Genomic DNA, 26,334 nt, shown 5'->3' on the forward strand with positions numbered 1-26,334 from the left:
AAGGGTGGCTACTTTGAAGAATCTCAAATATGAAATATATTTTGTTTTGTTTAACACTTTTTTGGTTACTATATGATTCCATATGTGTTATTTCATAGTTTTGATGTCTTCACTGTTATTCTACAAAGTAGAAATAAAGAACAACCCTGGAATGTGTAGGTGTGTCCAAACTTTATACTTTATATGTAGGTAGGCGTATAATGACTATGCATAGATAATAAACAGCGAGTGGCAGCAGCGTAAAAAAAAAGGGTGGGGAGGGGGGGTGTCAATGCAAATGATCCGGGTAGCCATTTGATTAGCTGATTATTTGTAACCCTAACCCTAATTTTAAACCCAACCCCTAAGCTTTGTGCTCATGTGGACATGGTAAATGTCCATGCGAGGGATAATTTTCCTTATTTTACTAGCCATGCAGACTTTTGGTCCCCACATGGATAGAAGAACCAACCCACGCAAAACACGTACACACACACACAGACACACACAGACGGTCACACACACAGACGGTCACACACAAACACCAGTAGCCCTTTCCTAGAGACTCTCGAAAGGGTAATTGGTGTCCCCAGCAGACCCGAAATGAGACACATCAATATCAGCCCAGCGTCCTCCAGAAACTCGGCTGGCTGCGCCATCAAATAGAAATTATGGATTTTGTCTGGAAAGAGCGGGCCAGGTGGAGTCTCAAAGAAAATGAGGTTGCAAAGGGACAGAGGGCCTATAGTCTGTCTTAATGTATTTTTGTGGGATATGTGGGTCCATGTGGTGTGATGTTATGTGTAGGCCTACTAGCAACTGTCTACAAAATTGATAAAAGGTCAAAAATACAGTTCTGACAATTGTAGCCTAACAGCTGCATAATGGAGTAAGATTCTCAAACCTTATTATAAAACAAATTCCACCAAATATTGACTGAATTAGGCTGAAGCACATAAACAAACAAACTGACACAACATTCATTTTGGTAGGAATTTCTGTATTCAATTTGGTAGGAATGTATGTATTCAATTGAATTCTGTTCAATATTCATGTAATTTTCTTCTTTGAAACAACACATGCCAACATTTGAAAACCATGGCCTATTTTTGTGTTTTGTTGCTTGGATAAATGTTTTAGAATGAAAACGTTTGGCCCATTTGCATATACACAGGGCATACTTTTTGTTGTTGTTTTTGCATGGTATTTACTCTATCCAACCTGCATCTTTCTAAGGTACCACCCCATTACAATCTCACATTCTACTGTACCTGATCATGATGAATTTCACTCATATTCATGATTGTTTTTGTCAAATTCTCTGGGCATATAACATTATGTGGAGAATATGGTTATAAAACAGGTGGGTATACTTTTCTTAATATTAACACCCTTCTATAGAATATACCAACACACAAATAGTTTACAATGTGTGCAAGATCAAAACCCTTATCTACGACATTTTGTTGTTAATTTTTGGAAGCTGCTTGAGGTACTTGGTAAACATTTCAAATGAATGACATCTTTAAACTGTATTAAGAAAAATCAACACACACTTGTGCAATGATCGCATTCTCCTCTGTCTCTTATATCATCCCAGAATATTGTGTACACGGTCGTGAAGTAGGAAATTAACACCAGCCACTAGCCAAATGCTGGTACTGTAGATTTTGGCATTGGATGGTAGAATGTCTATTCTTCACAGCCACATTGGCGGGTGGTCACACAAAGCATTTTGGAGCATTTTTACTTAAATAAAATCTAATCTAAATCTAATCTAATCTAATGTGTGCGTTTTATGTGATTTATTTTTTATCTTCAACCACAGGGGTGCGCTCCAGATCCGTGAAGCTAACACTAGCCTCATCCCGCAAGTCATTATTTACTCTCCACTTTAATGTGTCAATTAATGTGTCAGCTTGTCCTCAGATGCAGATGGGAGTGAAAATTGTTCATGTTTTCTTTCTTATGTTTTTTCACAGTCAGTATTTCTCCCAGTTAGGGGCGGGGGTGGGGTCATGTCCTGAACTAAAACAAAGTCATGATTGAGCTGTCAGGTATGCCAAGCAGAGAGAAAGAGTGTGTCTGTGTCTGTCTGTGAAGTCCCTTCCTTCCGCCCCCCTCCTTCTCCTTCCTTCCTTCTCAAGGTAAAATGCTTTGACACCACACACTTGTAATTAGAGCAGCACAACGGAGGTGTGCATGGAGGAATGGAGGTGTAAATTGAGGAGGTGGAGGAGAGGGGTGGGGTACTGTGTGTGTGTGTGTGTGTGGGGGACAAGGTTATAAATGACAATGTTTTTAGTTAAGGTACTGCATTACCACTCTTACTGTACTATACTGTACTATAACTCTTGGTCATGTCAATTCAACTCCCATGCTGAAGGATTTAATCTGTTTGGCCAATAAAGTTTACAATGACACATTAAACATACATTATGGCAATGTCATCCATAAATATTACCTTGGTGCGTTTAATCCCTGTCCAAGTGTCGCCTTTGAAATAGATGCAAATCAAAAACCACGTTCCATTGTTGACATTTTGAAGGGGACTTGCATGTCACACGTTCTTAACAGACGTTTGAGGGAAAAACGCATAGGAAAATGCGCTTTGTACAAGCAACAGTTTGAGTGTGCGTTGCTTTTCATAAATAGATCCAGTGACAATTACTGTATGTGGCAGCTTAATTTCCACCCCACAAAAACAGGGAAATAATGACTGGAAAGGGAAGATTCCTGAGGTGGGTGGGGCATGCGCATTGCTATGTGTACAGAGAGAAGGGGGATTTTCAGAGAAACGAATGTAGATAAAAAAAAAATGTGCTTACACTGAGGAGAGGACCCATTCAGTGTCTCACTCCTCACAAAGCCTTTCTGTTCACAGACTGAATAGAAATGTCCCCTTCATTATCTTGTATTATACCAAGAGATGTGCAAGAAAACTGAGTCTGATGTGAGAGCTGCCATTTTTCTGAATCCTACAAAGGCTAAATCATCTGTCCTGAAGAAGGAGCGAACAATTTAGCACAATCACCCAATTCAAACTCATCAAATCAGCTTTTTATTTCACTGTTTGCTTGCCAAATGAGGTTGATTTGATTTAGCCTGTTATCGTGAGTTGGTTACAGTAGCCGGAATGTCGCTAATAATGTAATCTCGAGAAGGGAGACTATCACCCGTAAAATCCAACAAAAAAGGGATTTCATCTTAGAAAATGCGGTCTCCCCTTTCTCGCCGTAGGATCATCAAATTACTAATTTTCACGGTTACAAAAGGTGATTTAAAGAAGGCTTAGTGAGATGGGGTACTTATTACCACTTCTTTATTACATGCTTTTAGAGTCAGTCTTCAGAAAAAGTTTATTTTAGAATGAGAGACATCATTAAAGTAAAATTTCCAGCCACTGCCTCAAATAAATCAATAGCAATCAGAGTAAGAGAAGAAAGGCAATTATTATCTCTTACTAGATGCTGTGTGGGTTCTATACTTTGTGGGAGGGCAGAAAGAGAGGATAAAATAATAAAATCATGTTTTTAAATCCCACCCATCCTCCATTATAACTCCCCTCCTTACTTCAAGAACTTAGACTTTTCCAGTGCAACCCTTAGAACAATGTGCGATACTAGATCAAATACATCACGTACTCTTCTATGCCTATTTTTTTCCATTTACATGGATAGGAATTGCCATGGATTTACATTTAGAACTCAATTAACAGTATCTCTGTGGGAATTGCTCTGTACTGTACAACTACTGTGTACATTACAAAAAGGCTAGACTAGAGTAATCTCTAAAGCCTTCAGCCGATAATGTGAATAATGTAGAATTCAAGTTCCATTAGGACTCCCTGTACTGTATTAACTTTGCTCTCTCATTTTATGAAGAAGGGGAGACTGCAGGTAGTTGGTCTACAGTATGTGGTTTAGTTGTAATTTAGTACACACAGAGATAGATATCCATTTTGGTGTTACGTGTTTGTTTAGAACTTTTATTAACATTTCCCTCAAAAAGGAAAAGCACACAGTTGATCATAGCAACAACAAAATGGTTTAGTCTCTCTTATCAGTAAAATGGAATACATTTAAATATTTTCCTTGTCGTTAAGAAGACACTTTATAACTCCAAGTTTAGTTATGAGTTATGTTTCCCTGCATTATCTCTGTCTGTGCTCTTCATATTATATCAGCACGGTAGTATCCCTCAGAGCTGTGATCATGCATTCCACATCTAACCTTGGGAGATTAGATAGACTTTAGGCCTTCCAGGGATGTCTAGAGCCAACATGTTAAATTAGTTGACAGCTGAGATCAGATCAGACCTGAATTGTACTGTGGGCCTCAAGACTTTTTAAAATCCTAGTTTTATGTTTGGCTGGAGGCTTGAATGAGGATATTGGAGTAAACTCAGAGCATGGATGCTATAAATATGGATGGAGACAAATTGCAGAATAACAACTTAAGACAAACTGTTACTTTTGTGCAGGTCAATGCTAGATTTGCACTAAAGTTTACATTTCACAAGCATATCATAAGTAATGATTCATCTCTAAGTGAATATGATACCGTAGAAGTGTGGCAAATAGAAAAAGAATGACTGCTCTATCACAGTCAGGGCCATATTCTGACATAAGACACCATGTAGCTGGGTAACTCAAATTGTTTACACACCTGTATTCAAAAAGCGTATTACTAGAGGTGCTGATCTAAGATATAATAATCCTTATTATGATCTAAAAGGCAAAACTGATCCTATATCAGCACTCACTCACGCATTATCCCCACCCCTGTTTATGTAAAAAGGGATTGGGCAGGAGAAATGTAACCACTCTCAAATTTATAGACATAGCTATGGATGCAAGGACTGACAATCCATCTCATCAAAATTATAGTTTTAATTAACCATGTTTTGAGGTTATTTAGTGTTTGTCCACAGTGTGCTTAAAATAAATACAAACAAATAGTGCTACCCTCATGGACACCCTTACACTCATGGACATTTGCTTATATGGATAACACAATCTGAAAATGCTCTGGATACATTCAGTAACATAATACAAACATTTTGGAGTAGGTACAAGATAAGAAAAAACAATTACAAGGGTTTGAGTGAGAGATCCAACTGGTGTCTCTAAGTGGCCACACACGTCTCCAACTGTGCACAGTTACTAAGTAATTTCAATGCACTTTCATGACTTAATGAAAGCGTTTTCAACTATAAGGTGATATTTTGACCTCTCATAACTTTGCCATTGAGGAACTGAAGCAAGCACACTTGTAGTTTTTTGTTTGGAACATACCCACCATCACACAATTACTGTTGTTGTTTACGCTATCCCAAAATGTTCAATTATAAATCACAATCTGGGTCAGGTGGGCATCATTTGAAAGCTTATTCTATTGCCAACATGACTAGCTAAGTAATACATACAATCTTAGGATGTTTAGGCTTTCAAAAGTTACTTCAGACAAACAAATTATAATTTTGGTGCACATAGAACGGAGTCATGAGTGCATTCATGCGCGTGTTCCGATGCTAACTTTCTTCACAATACAACAAACAGGTTCATTCTGTTCAGGACAACCCAGGGTATAACACATGTCATCCTTGTAACTGTGGGATGAAACAAATCGATCATAAACGTTGATACTGTAAATGATGAGTTTTCACATATGGAAATGTGAGGTGCACGTTTGAACTCAGGTGTGTGGTTTGTTTGTATGATATCAAAGCATGTATGATATCCTCTCGATTTACAGCAATTCCCTCACTCGGACAAAAAAATTAAAAGTATCCCAAGTAATGAGAGGGATGGGTCATCTTCTTGACATGCGTGGTGCTCAAGTTTATAACGGCTGCAGTCAATACCCATACAGAGCTGTGAAGCAGGGAACCAGAGCTCTGACGTCATGTAACAGTAGCATGTTAATGTACATCCACTACGTTCCAATTGAGGTGCTTTTCAATGACAAAATCTGCCATTTTCAACCCATATCTGTGAGTGGAAAGGGGTACTACTATTCACATAACCATATTTGCAAGAGATCCCAATGCATTTCAGTCGCCATATACTTAAATGGGAAAAATTCAGGTCGCTACTTATTTTCAAGGGTGTAGGATAGAAACTTTAAAACTGCTGACCGGTCTGGAATAGGTTGCTTGTATACAGCTTTTTGATACCATCTATACTTTCTGAACAATGTTTTAAATGGGCATACTTAAAAATAAAAAAAAGTCACATACACCAGATAAGTGCAGTGAAATGTGTTGTTTTACAGAGTCGGCCATAGAAGTACTGCAGAAGTAGATTTTTCACCTTGTCGGCTCGAGTATTCGAACCAGTGACCATTCGGTTACTGGCCCAACGCTCTAGCCGCTAGTCTACCTACCACCTCAATCCCATTTTCATTCGCAACTGCTCTTGAACAGTTAAAGATACCAACACCAAAACAACTTTAGCATGTGCAGACTGTCACTGGTACTGTTGCTCGAAAACACATTTTTGATGCTACTTGTACTATTCACACTACAACCATAGTTGCATGAATCCCAATGCATTTCGGGGATAGACTTGAATGGGAAGAATTCTGTTTGCTACTAATTTGCAACCATTTAAGATAGAAACACCATTCAAACTAAGAAAACATGCAGACTGGTCTCGAATAGCTTTTTGAAACCATTTATACTTTTTGAACTATAACCATTTTTAAATGTGTATAAAAGCTCCATATGCTTCAATGGTACATTTTTGGATTCACCACTACTCTTGAACCATTTATGCTACAAACATGAAACCAACATTGAAATGCGAAGACTGTGTCACACCCTGACCATAGTTTGCTTTGTATGTTTCTATGTTTTGGTTGGTCAGGGTGTGATCTGAGTGGGCATTCTATGTTGGATGTCTTGTTTGTCTATTTCTATGTCTGGCCTGATATGGTTCTCAATCAGAGGCAGGTGTTAGTCATTGTCTCTGATTGGGAACCATATTTAGGTAGCCTGGGTTTCACTGTGTGTTTGTGCGTGATTGTTCCTGTCTTTGTGTTTGCACCAGATAGGGCTGTTTTGAGTTCTCACGTTTATTGTTTTCGTTAGTTTATTCATGTATAGTTTTTTTCTTCATTAAACAAACATGAATCATCATCATGCCGCATTTTGGTCCGACTCTCCTTCAACTAAAGAGAACCATTACAGACTGACTAAAATTAGATTGCTTGTCAAAAGCCTCTTGATACTATATATACTTTTGCAACTATAACTCCATAGACTTCAAAGGCAACATTTGGATACACACTGCTCTAGATCTGTTTCAGCTAAAAACACCACCCAAATGTTGACATGTGCAAACTGACTCAACTTAGATGGCTTCAACACAGCTTTTTACTACTATTCATACTTCATAAACTATAAAGCTGGTTGTATCCACATTCATTTCAATGGTGGAATGCAGGCTTCAACATTCTAAACTGAAATCCACTGGCACAAAACAGAATGTTTAAACTAAAGGATTTTGAGAACTTAACACATGATATGGCTTTTGATGATATAGTGATCACTCTAGCCTAATATACTAGGCCACTATAATAACTCCACACCTACAAACTATCATCAATTGACTTTTTGGTCCAGCCACTGACAGTTGGATACAAAAATCTATCAGCCACTCAGATTTTCTACCAGCCAAAATATATTATTTTGCCATAATTACACCAAAAACAGATGTGTGCTTTCTATTTTTCTAAAACAGGAAATATGTTACTAGTAAGACGTAATGGGGTATATTGCTTAATTTCATTAAATTTTTGTGACCTGTGTCTTTCAACCAATGTATGTTTAAAATAAATAATTTAAGGCCTCCCAAGTGGCGCAGTGGTCTAAGGCACTGTGCAGTGCTTGAGGTGTCACTACCTGGGTTTGATCCCAGGCTGCGTTATAACAGGCCGTGTCTGGCGCACAATTGGCCCAGTATCGTCCAGGTTAGGGGAGAATTTGGCCGGGGGGCTTTAGTTGGCGGGCAGAGCACCTGCATGCCACGGTAGTCAGTTGAACAGTGTTTCGTCTCACACATTGGTGCGGCTGGCTTCTCGGGTTAAAGTGGACGGGTGGTAAGGAGCGCAATTTGGCGGGTCATGTTTCGGGGGACGTATAACTCGACCTTTGTCTCTCCCGAGCCTGTTGAGGAGTTGCATCGATAACGTTTAGATACAATAGTAAAAACAGACGAACAACTGAACATCAAGAATCAACAAAGTGCCCTGCCACAAAAGATAGGCATATTCATTATTACAGTTCACGGCTCTATTTTTTACAAGGACTAAATGATGTGCGCCTAATGTAGAAGAACACAAATAAATCTTGGACAGTGGTCCTCTTTTCTGAGTCAAGGTCACTTTCTGAGTCAAAATGCAAGTCTACGACTCAGATTCTTTTTTAAACATGACTTAACAAACGTAAGCAACATTAACCAATTAAAGACATGAACATTAACCAATTAAAGACAGTTCTTTAGTAATGATGTTTGTGCAATAGGGTATGTCCTTGTCCTTTAAAAACATTTTTTCGTCCCTTAAAATAACATAAAATTGATCAAAAATACAGTGTAGACATTGTTAATGTTGTAAATGATTATTGTAGCTGGAAACGGCAGATTTTTTTAATGGAATACATTGGGGCAAAAAAGTATTTAGTCAGCCACCAACTGTACAAGTTCTCCCACTTAAAAAGATGAGAGAGGCCTGTAATTTTATGACAGACAAAATGAGAAACAAAATCCAGAAAATCACATTGTAGGATTTTTAAATGAATTTATTTGCAAATTATGGTGGAAAATAAGTATTTGGTCAATAACAAAAGTTTATCTCAATACTTTGTTATATACCCTTTCTTGGCAATGACAGAGGTCAAACGTTTTCTGTAAGTCTTCACAAGGTTTTCACACACTGTTGCTGGTATTTTGGCCCATTCCTCCATGCAGATCTCCTCTAGAGCAGTGATGTTTTGGGGCTGTTGCTGGGCAACACAGACTTTCAACTCCCTCCAAAGATTTTCTATGGGGTTGAGATCTGGAGACTGGCTAGGCCACTCCAGGACCTTGAAATGCTTCTTACGAAGCCACTCCTTCGTTGCCCGGGCGGTGTGTTCGGGATCATTGTCATGCTGAAAGACCCAGCCACGTTTCATCTTCAATGCCCTTGCTGATGGAAGGAGGTTTTCACTCAATCTCACGATACATGGCCCCATTCATTCTTTCCTTTACACGGATCAGTCGTCCTGGTCCCTTTGCAGAAAAACAGCCCCAAAGCATGATGTTTCCACCCCCATGCTTCACAGTAGGTATGGTGTTCTTTGGATGCAACTCAGCAATCTTTGTCCTCCAAATACGACGAGTTGAGTTTTTACCAAAAAGTTATATTTTGGTTTCATCTGACCATATGACAGTCTCCCAATCTTCTTCTGGATCATCCAAATGCTCTCTAGCAAACTTCAGACGGGCCTGGACATGTACTGGCTTAAGCAGGGGGACACGTCTGGCACTGCAGGATTTGAGTCCCTGGCGGCGTAGTGTGATACTTTGTTACTTTGGTCCCAGCTCTCTGCAGGTGTGGATCTGGGATTTTTGCTCACCGTTCTTGTGATCATTTTGACCCCACGGGGTGAGATCTTGTGTGGAGCCCCAGATCGAGGGAGATTATCAGTGGTCTTGTTTGTCTTCCATTTCCTAATAATTGCTCCCACAGTTGATTTCTTTATACCAAGCTTCTTACCTATTGCAGATTCAGTCTTCCCAGCCTGGTGCAGGTCTACAATTTTGTTTCTGGTGTCCTTTGACAGCTCTTTGGTCTTGGCCATAGTGGAGTTTGGCATGTGTCTGTTTGAAGTTTTAGCCTACTCAAGTTGTGGACAGGTGTCTTTTATACTGATAACAAGTTCAAACAGGTTCCATTAATACAGGTAACGAGTGGAGGACAGAGGAGCCTCTTATAGAAGAAGTTACAGGTCTGTGAGAGCCAGAAATCTTTCTTGTTTGTAGGTGACCAAATACAGTGCCTTGCGAAAGTATTCGGCCCCCTTGAACTTTGCGACCTTTTGCCACATTTCAGGCTTCAAACATAAAGATATAAAACTGTATTTTTTGGTGAAGAATCAACAACAAGTGGGACACAATCATGAAGTGGAACGACATTTATTCGACATTTATTGGATATTTCAAACTTTTTTAACAAATCAAAAACTGAAAAATTGAGCGTGCAAAATTATTCAGCCCCCTTAAGTTAATACTTTGTAGCGCCACCTTTTGCTTCGATTACAGCTGTAAGTCGCTTGGGGTATGTCTCTATCAGTTTTGCACATCGAGAGACTGACATTTTTTCCCATTCCTCCTTGCAAAACAGCTCGAGCTCAGTGAGGTTGGATGGAGAGCATTTGTGAACAGCAGTTTTCAGTTCTTTACACAGATTCTCGATTGGATTCAGGTCTGGACTTTGACTTGGCCATTCTAACACCTGGATATGTTTATTTTTGAACCATTCCATTGTAGATTTTGCTTTATGTTTTGGATCATTGTCTTGTTGGAAGACAAATCTCCGTCCCAGTCTCAGGTCTTTTGCAGACTCCATCAGGTTTTCTTCCAGAATGGTCCGGTATTTGGCTCCATCCATCTTCCCATCCATTTTAACCATCTTCCCTGTCCCTGCTGAAGAAAAGCAGGCCCAAACCATGATGCTGCCACCACCATGTTTGACAGTGGGGATGGTGTGTTCAGGGTGATGGGCTGTGTTGCTTTTACGCCAAACATAACGTTTTGCATTGTTGCCAAAAAGTTCAATTTTGGTTTCACCTGACCAGAGCACCTTCTTCCACATGTTTGGTGTGTCTCCCAGGTGGCTTATGGCAAACTTTAAACAACACTTTTTATGGATATCTTTAAGAAATGGCTTTCTTCTTGCCACTCTTCCATAAAGGCCAGATTTGTGCAATATACGACTGATTGTTGTCCTATGGACATAGTCTCCCACCTCAGATGTAGATCTCTGCAGTTCATCCAGAGTGATCATGGGCCTCTTGGCTGCATCTCTGATCAGTCTTCTCCTTTTATGAGCTGAAAGTTTAGAGGGACGGCCAGGTCTTGGTAGATTTGCAGTGGTCTGATACTCCTTCCATTTCAATATTATCGCTTGCACAGTGCTCCTTGGGATGTTTAAAGCTTGGGAAATCTTTTTGTATCCAAATCCAGCTTTAAACTTCTTCACAACAGTATCTCGGACCTGCCTGGTGTGTTCCTTGTTCTTCATGATGCTCTCTGCGCTTTTAACGGACCTCTGAGACTATCACAGTGCAGGTGCATTTATACGGAGACTTGATTACACACAGGTGGATTGTATTTATCATCATTAGTCATTTAGGTCAACATTGGATCATTCAGAGATCCTCACTGAATTTCTGGAGAGAGTTTGCTGCACTCAATAAACCTGGCCTTCTTTAGACGAGTTGGGTATCTGCAGCATCAGCATTTATGGGTTTGTTTACAGGCTCAAAATGGCGAGACAGAGAGCTAGTAAGATTTCATTTTTTTTTTTTTCAATTTTAATTTTCACCTACTTAGTTTAGCCTACTCAAACATCCGGCTCAAACAGAGACGCTATGTTACCTAGCTGTCTATTGCTATCCAACACTGTAACTCTTCCAAGTCAACGTAAGCTTTTGGTTTTATTAATTGATTGCCACCAGAACCAGCTGGTTTAACTGCTAAACTGCTTGCTAACTGTACACTGTACTGCATGATTGAAGCGGTGACATGGCTGTGTGTAGCGATTAGCGTTTATAATATGAAGGTATGGCTTGGAATGTTTTTTTTTGCCTGGTCACAGACAGCTGATGTGTTGTGCACTGAAGTGTACAAGCGAAGGGAAACGGTGAGAGGAGGAGAGCGCATAGATGTGAGAAGGAATTATACCATGATCTGGCTGCTATGAAAGTGAACTGTGTTTGTGTGTGATCAGGGGTGAATTCATTCCGCCGATTCTGTAGAAAACGTTTCTTAAACGGAACAAAACTGTTTGCAACTGTTGGACTAATAGATCAGGTAGATGCAGGCAAGATTGTGGAAGGCAGTATTGAATGTGTCAATGTCATTACACCTTGATTGCTCAAATGTATCTTGACCTGTGCACCTACGTTGTAAACTTTCATTCATAGGCTAATTTGTAGCAACCTCATGATGGGTATATGGAACTGATGAGTATCATGTAGTTGCCTAAACCTATCAGTGTTAGCATTGAGCTGTAATAGAAATAAGGCCATGCTCATAAAAATAAATTATCATCCTCCCTCATCTTAAATGGCACCGATCGCCACTGATCTCATAGTATCAACGTTGCTGTGCGTTTGAGGTTTATTTTTGCAGTCTATGGTTCGAGGAAACTGCAGACACGGTGATCTGAGCTATCGGATTGGCCAGCGGTAGGTCCTATAAGTGAACTTGACTTGCTCTACACATGAAATGGCTAAAAATGGGAACACTTTGCCTTCCTGGCGCTAGGGCTGCTGAATAAAGTTCACTTACCGCCAACAGCGGGAAAAACATTAAAGAAATAGGAACGCAAAGCTTTATCATTAGATTGCGATCGACTGGTTGGTGACCACTGATATAGGAGAACAATGAAAGTATAATGAGTGTTTTAATGATAGGAAATTACCAATATTTCATTAATATATGTTTTTCGGGGTGATCCATGCTCAATTAAGCACAATCATTAGGTGAGATAAAAATGTTCAGCTGCCCCTTTAAGGGACATGCCGTTACCGTGGTAAGTTGGACACTTGCTTGTCTGCGATGGAAAAAAACTCTGACTGCGGTGTCTTCGTAGCAGCAGACAGTTGGAGCAAACAACTTAGTGTGTGAAGAAAACAATGTCTGGCCAAGAAACAGAATGACAAAGTCACACTTTAGTAGCCTTTCTTGTCAATTCCAACTTCTACTTGTGGCTTGTTCCCAAATGCTCTGTGTGACCACCCGCCAACGTGCCTGGTGAAATAGATATTCTTACCCACCAATGTCAAATTCTACCCACATTTGGTGGGTGGCGGGTGTTAATTTCCGACCCTGCAAACCACCCCAAAATGGGTCACTATAACTAACACACAGCCTATGAAAACCGTATTACTGCCATTAATACTACTGCCATCACTACTACTATTTCACAACCATAAATACTTCAAGACTAGCAAGCACACCACATTTACTTCAGTACATGTCCTTTTCTAGTTATCACTAATAAAAAATAAAAAAATAGATGTTGTAACTGCAGATTGCTCCTTTAAATACAGGTCAGGCCCAGATTATTGGAAATATTCAATCTCCCTCTATTCCTGACAGGACAAGCACGTGCTGGCCGTGGTGGCCATCGACCAGATGCTGGAGAAGCTGAAGAAGTCAAACGAGTTCCTGGAGTTGATCCTGAAGGGCCTCAATGAATACTTGGAGAAGAAGCGCCTCTACTTTCCACGATTCTTCTTCCTGTCCAACGACGAGCTGCTGGAGATCCTGTCTGAAACCAAAGATCCCACAAGGTAAGAGCACTGGCATTAACCTTATACCCATTCAGACATGGGTTCAAATACTATTTGAAAACATTTTAAATACTTAATTGGGCTTGAATGAACTTGCCTAACACAATGGAACCAATGAAATAGCCTTAAAATGGAAAACTCTGTCCATCTGGCACTCCAGGCAGGGTAAAGCAAACGCTAAAATGACTGTTACAGTCCTATCCGTGTGGGATTAACCCTATTTCACTAGTGCGTTACAGTGTAAATTATGCGTTGTATTGTAGCATTGATAGGTGGGTAAATGGAAGTAAACAGTATGATTTGTATTCCCTCCCGACTATGAGAGGTGCCCAAGCTTTGCAGCAATGTAAACACTTTGTAAATCTATCCCTTTAAGCCGTAAAAGTGCGTTATTTTTGTGGATAAAGTGTTTCTTGCCCAAGGTCCTAGAGTGTAACTTAACTGAGGCAGGCAATCACTAGCTTGATTGTGACACTGCTGAAATGAAATTGATTGCTCTTGAAAAATCACAGCTCAAGCCTTTGCTGTAAGACTTCAGGGACACACTAACCACTTGTTAGGAAGAACTGAAAAACACTGAGCAAAAATATAAACGCAACATGTAAACTGTTGGTCCTATGTTTTGTGAGCTAAAATTAAAGATCCCAGAAATTTTCCATACGCATAAAAAGCATATACATCCCTGTTAGTGAGCATTTCCTCTGCCAACATAATCCTCACATGACATGTGTGGCATATCAAGAAGCTGATTAAACAGCATGATCATTAAACAGGTGTACCTTGTGCTGGGAAAAATTAAAGGCTACTCTAAAGTGTGCAATTTTGTCACACAACACAATGCCACAGATGTTTGAGGGAAAGTTCAATTGGCATGCTGACTGCATGAATGTCCACCAGAGCTGTTACCAGAAAATGTCATGTTAATTTCTCCACCGTAAGCCGCCTCCAACATCCTTTTAGAGAATTTGGCAGTTTGTCCAACTGGCCTCACAACCGCAGACCATGTTTAACCACGCCAGCCCAGGACCCCCACATCCGGCTTCAACTGTGGGAAAGTTTGAGACCATCCACCCAGATAGCTGATGAAAGTGTGGGTTTGCACGACCTAAGATTTTCTCCACGTAACCGACTTCAGTGGGCAAATGCTCACATTTGACAGCCACTGGCACGCTGGAGAAGTGTGCTCTTCACGGATTAATCCCTGTTTCAACTGGACCGGGCAGATGGATTGTTTGGCGTCGTGTGGGCGAGCGGTTTGCTGATGTCAACGTTGTGAACTAGGGCTGGGCGATATACTGTATTTTACTATATACTGGTATTGATGCACATACCGGTTTGGGTTTTTACTTTACCTTCTATAACGGTATTTGATTGTTTGGTTTGTTGACTCCGCTACTTGAGTCATCCCTCTCTGCTCTCTCTCTCTCTCGCTCTCTCCATATGCTGCTTTCCTCACAGACCTAGTCCCACCCCCAGTCACTCAAGGAGCGCATTTGTTGTTGCTTGACCACTAGACGCTTTCGTTCAGTTTCCATGGTCAATGCAGCACATGCAACAATGTTGATGACAACGATGTTGTTTCTACTTTGATCTTAATATAAATCCACAAGCATTTTATAATTGCAATATTAGTTTGTGTTTCTTACATCTGCAAACAGCTAGTTTGTATTTTCTTTGCAAGTTATGCTAACTCGTGTTAGCCCCTAATTCTAATTGCTAGATAACTGGCTAAAAGTACTGAGGCCTAAATCAGCATGTTGTTTGTGCAACAGTATCTTCTAAATCAAAGAGGAACAGGCGAAGCATGAATATGTTGGCTATATGAATACAGTTTTAATGTAGCTAAAGATTATAGGGTCCCCTAGGAAACACGGGACATCACTTTGGTTCCTAACCTGTCACAATAACTCGTCCATTGCATTTTCATTTTTGTCATGTCAAACAACACTGTATTCAAAGTGCCCACTTACTTATATTCTAACTATATAATTATAATAAACATTATATTTCCATAGTTCCAAAAGTTTACCCAAGTGTTTTTAAAAAATCTAAATCACAATTGCAACATTTGGTTAAAAATAAGGCCTAGTATTTTTGCCCATATCGTGGCAGTGTGGAAATGATCTCAAATGAGTGCAGGAAATGCAGAAATTGGTGGAAATGCAGGAAATTATTATCGGTTGAAGTTGAATTGAACAGTATAAAACAATCCGAATGGTGAAAGACCTATTTTAAATCATTTTGAATATATGTGTTGCCACCCTAGGGTCACGCACTACTCATAAAGAAAATGTAGAACTTTTCACCATGTGAAACAGAGTGCCACATGGTGAAGGTGGGGTGATGATATGGGTAAGCATAAGCTATGGACAATGAACACAATTGCATTTTATCTATGGAAATTTGAATGCACAGAGATACTGTGACGAGATCCTGAGATCCATTGTTGTGCCATTCATCCACCGCCATCACATGTTTGCATGATAATGCACGACCCCATGTCGCACGGATCTGTACACAATTCCTGGAAGCTGAAAATGTCCCAGGGTCTTATGGCCTGCATACTCACAAGACTTGTCAACCATTGATTATGTTTGGGATGCTTTGGATCGACATGTATGACAGCGTGTTCCAGACCCGCCAATATCCAGCAACTTCACATAGTCATTGAAGAGGAGTGGGACAACATTCCACAGGCCACAATCAACAGCCTGATCAACTCCATTTTAAGGTTTCTGTGACCAATAGAAACATCTGTATTCCCTGTCATGTGAAATCCATAGGTTAGGGCCTAATGAATTTATTTAATTTGTCTGATTTCCTTATATGAACTGTAACTCAGTAAAATCTTTGAAATTGTTGCATGTTTGGTATATTTTTTAGTTCAGTGTATATTTCAGTATTTGTGTGGGTATTATCTTAGCTATACCATGACTGATATAGCTATTTGTCAGTTAGTTAGGTTAAGTGTTGGACATCACCTTTGGTTGCATTGTATATGTGATATCTTTCAATTTTTATTTCTCACAAGTGCTTTATAATGCATAACTTGAAAGCCCAACATTGCAGTAGTATTCAATATCAAAATAGTTTAACTAATAAAAAACATGAGAAATAAGAAATAAGACTGGAAGCTATGCTACAGGAAGCTAAATCTCATTCCAAAATCCTGGGCATTAATATGGAGTTGGTCCCCCCTTTGCTGCTATAACAGCCTCCACTCTTCTGGGAAGGCTTTCCTCTAGACGTTGGAACAAAAGCATTGGTGAGACTGGGCACTGATGTTGAGCGATTAGGCCCACAATCGGCGTTCCAATTCATCCCAAAGGTGTTCGATGGGGTTGGGGTCAGGGCTCTGTGCAAGCCAGTAAAGTTCTTCCACACCGATCTCGACAAAACATTTCTGTTTCGACCTCGCTTTGTGCCCGGGGGCATTGTCATGCTGAAACAGGAAAGGGCCTTCCCCAAACTGTTACCGCAAAGTTGGAAGCAAAGAATTGTCTAGAATGTCATTCTATGCTGTAGCATTAAGATTTCCCTTCAATGTAACTAAGGGGCCTAGCCCAAACCATGAAAAACAGCCTTTCCTCCTCCACCAGACTTTACAGTTGGCACTTTGCATTGGGACAGGTAGCGTTCTTCTGGCATCTGCCAAACCAAGATTCATCTGTCGGACTGACAGATGGTGAAGCGTGATTCATCACTCCAGAGAATGCGTTTCCACTGCTCCATAGTCCAATGGCGGCGAGCTTTCCACCACTTCAGCCGACGCTTGGCATTGCGCATTGGTGAGCTTAGGCTTGTGTGTGGCTGCTCGGCCATGGAAACCCATTTCATGAAGCTCCCGACGAACAGTTATTATGCCGACATTGCTTCCAGAGGCAGTTTGGAACTTGGTAGTGAGTGTTGCAACCAAGTACAGGCAATTTCTTACGCTCTACACGCTTCAGCACTCGGCGGTCTTGTTCTGTGAGCTTGTGTGGCCTACCACTTCGCGGCTGAGCCGTTGTTGCTCCTAGATGTTTCCACTTCACAATAACAGCACTTACAGTTCACTGGGGCAGGTCTAGCAGGGCAGACATTTGACGAACTGACTTCTTGGAAAGGTGGCATGCTATGACTGTGCCACTTTGAAAGTCACTGAGCTCTTCAGTAAGGCTGTTCTGCTGTCCATGTTTGTCTATGGAGATTGCATGGCTGTGTGCTCAATTTTATACACCTGTCTACACACTTTTGGTCATGTATTGTATATACAGGTTTTCCTCTAGGATTTTGCTTGTGCTTTGCTCTATTCTGTTTTATTTTCATCCTAAAAAAAACTCCCTGGTCCTTGCCGATGACAAGCATACCCATAACGTGATGAACCCACCACCATGCTTAAAAATAAAGAAGAGTGGTCCTCAGTGATGTGTTGCGTTGGATTTGCCCAAAACATAACGCATTTCATATTCTGGACATATATTTTTTTGCCACATTTTTGGCGGATTTACTTTAGTGCCTTATTGCAAACAGGATGCATGTTTTGGAATATTTGTATTCTATACAGGCTTCCTTCTTTTCACTCTGTCGTTTAGGTTAGTACAGTGCCTTGCGAAAGTATTCGGCCCCCTTGAACTTTGCGACATTTCAGGCTTCAAATATGAAGATATAAAACTGTATTTTTTTGTGAAAAATCAACAACAAGTGGGACACAATCATGAAGTGGAACAACATTTATTGGATATTTCACACTTTTTTAACAAATCAAAAACTGAAAAATTGGGCGTGCAAAATTATTCAGCTTTTATTTTCAGTGCAGCAAACTCTCTCCAGAATTTCAGTGAGGATATCTGAATGATCCAATGTTGACTTAAATGACTAATGATGATAAATACAATCCACCTGTGTGTAATCAAGTCTCCGTATAAATGCACCTGCACTGTGATAGTCTCAGAGGTCCGTTAAAAGCGCAGCGAGCATCATGAAGAACAAGGAACACACCAGGCAGGTCCGAGATACTGTTGTGAAGAAGTTTAAAGGCGGATTTGGATACAAAAAGATTTCCCAAGCTTTAAACATCCCAAGGAGCACTGTGCAAGCGATAATATTGAAATGGAAGGAGTATCAGACCACTGCAAATCTACCAAGACCTGGCCGGCCCTCTAAACTTTCAGCTCATACAAGGAGAAGACTGATCAGAGATGCAGCCAAGAGGCCCATGATCACTCTGGATGAACTGCAGAGATCTACAGCTGAGGTGGGAGACTCTGTCCATAGGACAACAATCAGTCGTATATTGCACAAATCTGGCCTTTATGGAAGAGTGGCAAGAAGAAAGCCATTTCTTAAAGATATCCATAAAAAGTGTTGTTTAAAGTTTGCCATAAGCCACCTGGGAGACACACCAAACATGTGGAAGAAGGTGCTCTGGTCAGGTGAAACCAAAATTGAACTTTTTGGCAACAATGCAAAACGTTATGTTTGGCGTAAAAGCAACACAGCCCATCACCCTGAACACACCATCCCCACTGTCAAACATGGTGGTGGCAGCATCATGGTTTGGGCCTGCTTTTCTTCAGCAGGGACAGGGAAGATGGTTAAAATTGATGGGAAGATGGATGGAGCCAAATACAGGACAATTCTGGAAGAAAACCTGATGGAGTCTGCAAAAGACCTGAGACTGGGATGGAGATTTGTCTTCCAACAAGACAATGATCCAAAACATAAAGCAAAATCTACAATGGAATGGTTCAAAAATAAACATATCCAGGTGTTAGAATGGCCAAGTCAAAGTCCAGACCTGAATCCAATCGAGAATCTGTGTAAAGAACTGAAAACTGCTGTTCACAAATGCTCTCCATCCAACCTCACTGAGCTCGAGCTGTTTTGCAAGGAGGAATGGGAAAAAATGTCAGTCTCTCGATGTGCAAAACTGATAGAGACATACCCCAAGCAACTTACAGCTGTAATCGCAGCAAAAGGTGGCGCTACAAAGTATTAACATAATTTTGCACGCCCAATTTTTCAGTTTTTGATTTGTTAAAAAAGTTTGAAATATGCAATAAATTGTCACGCCTTGGTCTTAGTATTTTGTGTTTTCTTTAATATTTTGGTCAGGCCAGGCTGTGACATGGGGTTATTTTGTGTTGTGTTGTGGTATTGGGGGTTTTAGTAGGCATTGGGATTGTGGCTGAGTAGGGGTGTCTAGCATAGTCTATGGCTGCCTGAGGTTCTCAATCAGAGTCAGGTGATTATCGTTGTCTCTGATTGGGAACCATATTTAGGTAGCCTGGGTTTCACTGTGTGTTTGTGGGTGATTGTCCCTGTCTCTGTGTTAGTGTTCACCAGACAGGCTGTATTAGGTTTTCACAATGCCGTTTGTTGTTTTGTATTGTTCTTTTTCATCGTTATTAAAGATGTCTCGATTTAACCACGCTGCATTTTGGTCCGACTCTCCTTCAACGGAAGAAAGTCGTAACATAAATGTCGTTCCACTTCATGATTGTGTCCCATTTGTTGTTGATTCTTCACAAAAAAATACAGTTTTATATCTTTATGTTTGAAGCCTGAAATGTGGCAAAAGGTCGCAAAGTTCAAGGGGGCCGAATACTTTCGCAAGGCACTGTACAGCTTCTACCCCCGATAAGACTCCTGAACAGCTAATCAAATGCCACCCCACCCCACACCCCCTCTTTTCAGCTGCTGCTGCTCTCTGTTTATTATGTTTCCATAGTCACTTGAATTTGACCTACATGTACATATTACCTCAATTACCTCAACTAACCTGTGCCCCCGCACATTGACTCTGTATCGGTACCCCCTGTATATAGCCTTGCTACTGTTATTTTACTGCTGCTAATGAAAGGCCTAATTAATTAATTATTAATTTATTATACTTATCAAATTTTTTTCTTAACACTTATTTTTCTTATAGCTGCATTGTTAGTTAAGTAAGCATTTCACTGTAAGGTCTTCACCTGTTGTATTCGGCACATGTGACAAATCAAATTTGGTTTGATTTATTGTGGAGTAAGTACAATGTTGTTGATCCATCCTCAGTTTTCTCCTATCACAGGCATTACACTCTAACTGTTTTAATGTCAATATTGGCCTCATTGTGAAATCACTGAGCAGTTTCCTTCCTCCCCTGCAACTGAGTTAGGAAGGACACCTGTATCTTTGTAGTGACTGGGTGTATTGATACACCATCCAAAGTGTAATTAATAACTTCACCATGCTCAAAGGGATAATTATTGTCTACTTTTTGTTTTTACCAATCTACCAATAGGTGCCCTTCTTTGCGAGTCATTGGAAAACCTCCCTGGTCTTTGTGTTTGAAAATCACAGCTCGACTGAGGGACCTTACAGATAATTGTATGTGTGGGGTACAGAGATGAGGTAGTCATTATAAAATCATGTTAAAACGCTAATATTGCACAAAGAGTGAGTTCATGCAACTTAAGTGACTTGTTAAGTACATTTTACTCTTGAACTTTAGTGTTGCCATAACAAAGTGGTGAATACTTATTGATTCAAGACAAAACACATTTCCACTTTGACATTATGGGGTATTTTGTGTCATCCAATGACACAAAATATAAATGTAATCCATTTCAAATTTAGGCTGTAACACAACAAAATGTGCAACAAGTCAAGGAGTATGAATACCTTCTGAAGACACTGTATATGGAGTCAGGAATAACAACACTTTGTATTTTCTTAAATAAACAAAAATGAACTACAGTAACTGTTGGCATTTCAGTTTCCCTCTGAACTGAAACGGAACCGTGCCATGACCCCAAAACCGCAATACCTACTGAACCGTTACACCCTAGCCATCGGGGGTATCTTGTCAGAAAGCCATGTTTCAGAAAAACAGAATATTGCATTTACAAGAGTCTCTGAGGGAAGTGGTGGCCGGTTTTCTCCTCTCCTTAGTCTTACCAGGACCCCAGAACTCCTGCCTTTTTTTCGACTGCATTTCCTCTTTTGTAGCCCGAAGATTGGGTCAGAGGTACACAAAGAGCCCAGGCAGATGAATCGAAGTTGATGCCGGAATTTTGTTTATTAACTGCCGATGTTCAAAAGTTTTTGTTAATCATAGGAAATAATAGCAGGCACATTTCGAGCAAAAAAAAGTAAAGATAAATGCCAAAAGAATCACAAAATAGCAAAGTCGAGTTGGAGCACGCAAGACGGCAAACATACAGTACAGTGCCATGTCTCTTATTGTGTATCAGATGTTAGGGTTATTTATACAATAGATAGATGCATTGTAGCGGTTGGTCATACAGAGGCTTTAAAGTAGTGATGGCATTTGAGTTCCTTCCGTAGTGATGTATATGGGCATATTTACATTTCAGTTGTTTTTCACAACTCCTGTTCAGAGAATAACCTACCAAAGTATAATATGGACAGAACACACAAACTTGGCCACTACATACACTTCTTTCAGCAAAAAAGCAATGCTCCGAACCACCTCATCAAGACGGCTCAAAAGAGATGGGAATAAGGAGAAGAAGAGAAAAAGTTGAGGCTTTCGAAAATGAAAATCCTGTACTTACTGTGGGAATTGAATTATATAATGTCTTCTCCTCACGACACTCTGCCCTACTTACTCCACTGTGGCTCCCTGAGTAGGCGAAAGGCTGATAAGCATGCCTTGTCTTATTTCACCAAAGGTATGTGGTTTATAATGAATGTGATTTTAGACAAAGGAGGCTCAGCCCTTTACTTTTTTCCCCCTTCTCATCCACTACTGCCATGAATTTCATTAGCCTCATGTCGCCTCGTGTAGTCACTGACTTTTCTGAAAAGACAGAATTTTCCAAACACATACGGTAGTTTGATTTTGGCAAGGCGATGAATTTGTTGCGAGGCTGAATAGGACCTAGTGTGCCGTCTTAATGCCCCTTTGAGCAAGGATGTGCCATTCTCCCATCTGTAGAGCTTTACCGCAGTTCTTTCTGTATCGAAGTTTGGCTAGACCAACCCAGTCAACCCACACAACCATTTCATGCAGCCACACATTTTCTCCAACGCTGCTTGGTTGCTTTATGATTCATTAGTATTTTTTAAATTAACGACTGTCCATTTTTTTCAGAACTGTTTTTAGTTTATCTTTAGTGTTCGACTTCAATCCAACACAAAATAATGTATTGCAAAGTCATTTGTCACAGAAAGCACAAGAAAACTCTTAGGCGTGGTGCGTGTGTCGTATGTGAGATTTGATTAGTCTCTTTTGTGTTCCCCGACTGGTGGTTAGAGGACAATCAATAGCTGATTATCATCAGGATTAGGCCAGATGCAATAGTTTTGCGTGCGGTGTGAATAACAAACATTTTGTTGATTTTCCAGGCAAACCCTTGCATGCAATATAATAATCACAAGCAGTAGGCCTAAACGAGATGCTCCTACTGTGGCAGTGTTATACAGATAGGGAAGGACATCTAATTGTGGGAAGTGATGCATGGAAAGCAAGGACTTTGCCACCCAGGAGGGCCAAGATAAATAGGCTACCTGCTCACATTTGGATTATGCCTTCTATTAAGGGTATGATTATTCCTAAAATCTAAAGTTTGTTAGTTTTGTGGCCTAGGATGATCAAGCAGTGTAAGCAGCTGTGTCCAAAAAACATATACCGCTGCATGGGTTTGTTTACATCCCACTGCTATTTTAGCACATTCTCTCCTCTATCTTTCCTCTGTATCTATCCTATCCAATCAACATCAAAAAAACATGTTTGGCAGTTTTGATACATAAAAAGTGTATCAAGGGGTTGAAGTCAGTGTCCATGTTCCATGCAATATGTGTTGTGCGTCTGGCTGTAGGTCTACAGTACATTCGGAAAGTATTCAGACCCCTTGACTTTTTCCACATTTTGTTACATTACAGTCTTATTCTAAAATTGATTTAATTGGTTTTTCCCCTCATCAATTTACACACAATACCCCATAATAACAATGCAAAAACAGGTGGATTAGACATTTTTGCTAATTTATTACAAATAAAAAACTGAAATTTCACATTTACATATTCATATTTAGACCCTTTACTCAATACGTTGTTGAAGCACCTTTGGCAGCGATTACAGCCTTGAGTCTTCTTGGTTATGAAGCTACAAGCTTGGCACACCTGTATTTGGGAAGTTTCTCCCATTCTTCTCTGCAGATCCTCTCAAGCTCTGTCAGGTGGGATGGGGAGCGTCGCTGCACAGCTATTTTCAGGTCTCTCGAGATGTTGGATTGTTTCCCTGTTGGTAGTTGAACCTTCGCCCCAGTCTGAGGTCCTAAGCACTCTAGAGCAGGTTCTTGTCAAGGATCTCTCTACTTTTCTCCGTTCATCTTTCCCTCTATCCTAATTAGTCCTCCAGTCCTTGCCGCTGAAAAACATCCCACAGTATGTTGCTGCCACCACCATGCTTCACCGTAGGGATGGTGCCAGGTTTCCTCCAGACATGACGTTTGACATTCAGGCCAAACAGTTCAATCTTGGTTTCATCAGACCAGAGAATCTTGTTTCTCATGGTCTGAGAGTATTTGGGCAAACTCCAAGCGAGCTGTCATGTGCCTTTTACTGAGAAGTGGTTTCCATCTGGCCACTCTACCATAAAGTTCTGATTTGTGGAGTGCTGCAGAGATTTTTGCCTTTCTGGAAGGTTGTCCCATCTCCACAGAGGAACTCTGGTGCCCTGTCAGACTGACCGTCAGGTTTATGGTCACCTCCCTGAACAAGGCCCTTCTCCCCCGATTGCTCAGTTTGGCCGGGCGGCCAGCTCTAGGAAGAGTCGTTGTGGTTCCAAACTTCCTAAATTTTTGAGAATGATGGAGACCACTGTGTTCTTGGGGACCTTCAATGCTGCACACATCTTTTGGTACCCTTCCCCAGATCCTGTCTCGGAGATATATGGACAATTCCTTTGACATCATGGCTTGGTTTTGCTCTGACATGCACTGTTAACTGTGGAACCTTATATAGACAGGTGTGTGCCTTCCCAAATCACGTCTATTCAAATGAATTTACCACAGGTGGACTCTAAGTTGTAGAGACATTTCAAGGATGATCAATGGAAACAGGATGCACCTGAACTCAATTTTGAGTCTCTTCGCAAAGGGTCTGAATACTTATGTAAATAAGGTATTTCTGTGTTTAATTTTTAATAATTTTGTTTTCGCTTTGTCATTATGGGCTATTGTGTGTAGATGAGGAAAAACATTTATTTAATCAATTTTAGAATAAGGCTGTAACGCAACAAAATGTAGAAAAAGTCAAGGGGTCTGAATACTTTCCAAATGCACAGTATGTGCTCCTGACAAACTTTGTTTTTGGGGTGAACTAGGCCCATATTTTTTTACTACTTTGTGTCCCAAAAGGGTGTTACAAATGTGTGCTTGTAATGTGAGAGGAGTTACCCACACACATCCCAGTGAAAAACGCCACATAAATGCAATCCATTATTTTTCCCTTTCTTTAGGGTTCAGCCTCATCTGAAGAAGTGTTTCGAGGGCATCAACGACGTGGTGTTCACAGAAGTGCTGGACATTACCCACATGAAGAGCAGCGAGGGAGAGGTGGTGGAGCTCCTAGATATAATCTCCACCTCCAAGGCCCGCGGCCAGGTGGAGAAATGGCTCCTAGAGCTAGAGATGGGTATGATCAGCTCCCTGCATAAGGTACAGTTACAGTACTTATGGCAACTCTATTGATCGGCAAACAAGAGATCTAATATCAGTGTCTAAGGTCTGCTTAAAAATATGATTTATTAGCTAAATTGGATATCTGACCCTGGACAAGTATTTTGAGAGATAATGTATGTACAGTGTCATCAACACCCACAATACACTGTACCATGGACTGGCTAGGCAATCAGTTGGACGAGATGGAATCTACGGAGACAGAATTTTCTTAAGCCGTCAGAAATTATTAGAAGTAAAAAGTACTTGGGGAATTACTCTAGATCAAATTAAACCTGAAGATGTAACTATTTTTGCCATATAAAGGATTCAGCTCGAAGTGAATACAGTAGATTTTGGTGCAAATTATTTGAAGATACTTATTTTTCAAAAACAATTTTCTCCCTTTTTTTTGTAAAAAGAAAATAAGTTGAAAAATATTTTTCACAACTCAGTGGCCTTGTAGTTAGTGTCCGCCCTGAGATTGGAAGTTTGGGAGTTCGATCCCAGGCTGAGTCATACCAAAGATTGTAAAAAGTAGGACCCGATGGGTCTCTTCTTGGCACTAAGCATTAAGGAGATAGATTGGGGGTAAGGCCCTGTGATTAGGATCCTCTCCTGAGGTTGTACTTGGACATAACATTTGCCTCACACTACAGAAACGGGATATAGGCTTCTTACCTAGGCCATACAAACTTTATTTACTCTTTAATGGATTACATTTTTGGAAAAGTGAGGCGAGCGAGAGAATACAAATGAAACACCATTTTTTTTAAATACAATTATTTGCCTATTTAAGATTACTCTGTTTTTCTTACGATGTACCCAATGACTAATGTAAACTTGCTATGTCCTCATTGTGATTTTACAAAGGTGTTTCATACGTCTTATTTATACACTTTTGTAATATTTATGAAATGCATATTGATATATTTGGTAGCACTTATGTTTTTCCCTTTGCCTTCAACCCCATTCGATGTGTAGAACGGATGTGGGAGGGGCTAGGTCTACATAAGGGTGCAAATTAAAAAAAAATCACAAAAGCTCTGACGAAGGCCATGAGGCCGATATGTAAGCTTATTAAATATCAGTGATACTATCAAGAGCAGTGTGCAACCACATAATCCAAAAGGAAGGC

General features: G+C 40.3%; 1 protein-coding gene across 3 annotated transcripts in view; it reads left to right on the forward strand.

Annotated features, from left to right (window-relative positions):
• The window catches only part of dnah7 (dynein, axonemal, heavy chain 7), a 221,003-nt gene that overhangs the window by 45,317 nt on the left and 149,352 nt on the right, over positions 1 to 26,334 (forward strand). For all 3 annotated transcript variants that reach the window (XM_031793644.1, XM_031793645.1, XM_031793655.1), the window contains exons 20-21: positions 13,352 to 13,545; positions 24,998 to 25,196. In XM_031793644.1, coding sequence (XP_031649504.1) covers positions 13,352 to 13,545; positions 24,998 to 25,196 — 393 coding nt within the window. The remainder of the gene's footprint in view (positions 1 to 13,351; positions 13,546 to 24,997; positions 25,197 to 26,334) is intronic.

Source organism: Oncorhynchus kisutch, linkage group LG2 (genome assembly GCF_002021735.2).
Source record: "Oncorhynchus kisutch isolate 150728-3 linkage group LG2, Okis_V2, whole genome shotgun sequence".
In the NCBI taxonomy this organism is placed as follows: domain Eukaryota; kingdom Metazoa; phylum Chordata; class Actinopteri; order Salmoniformes; family Salmonidae; genus Oncorhynchus; species Oncorhynchus kisutch.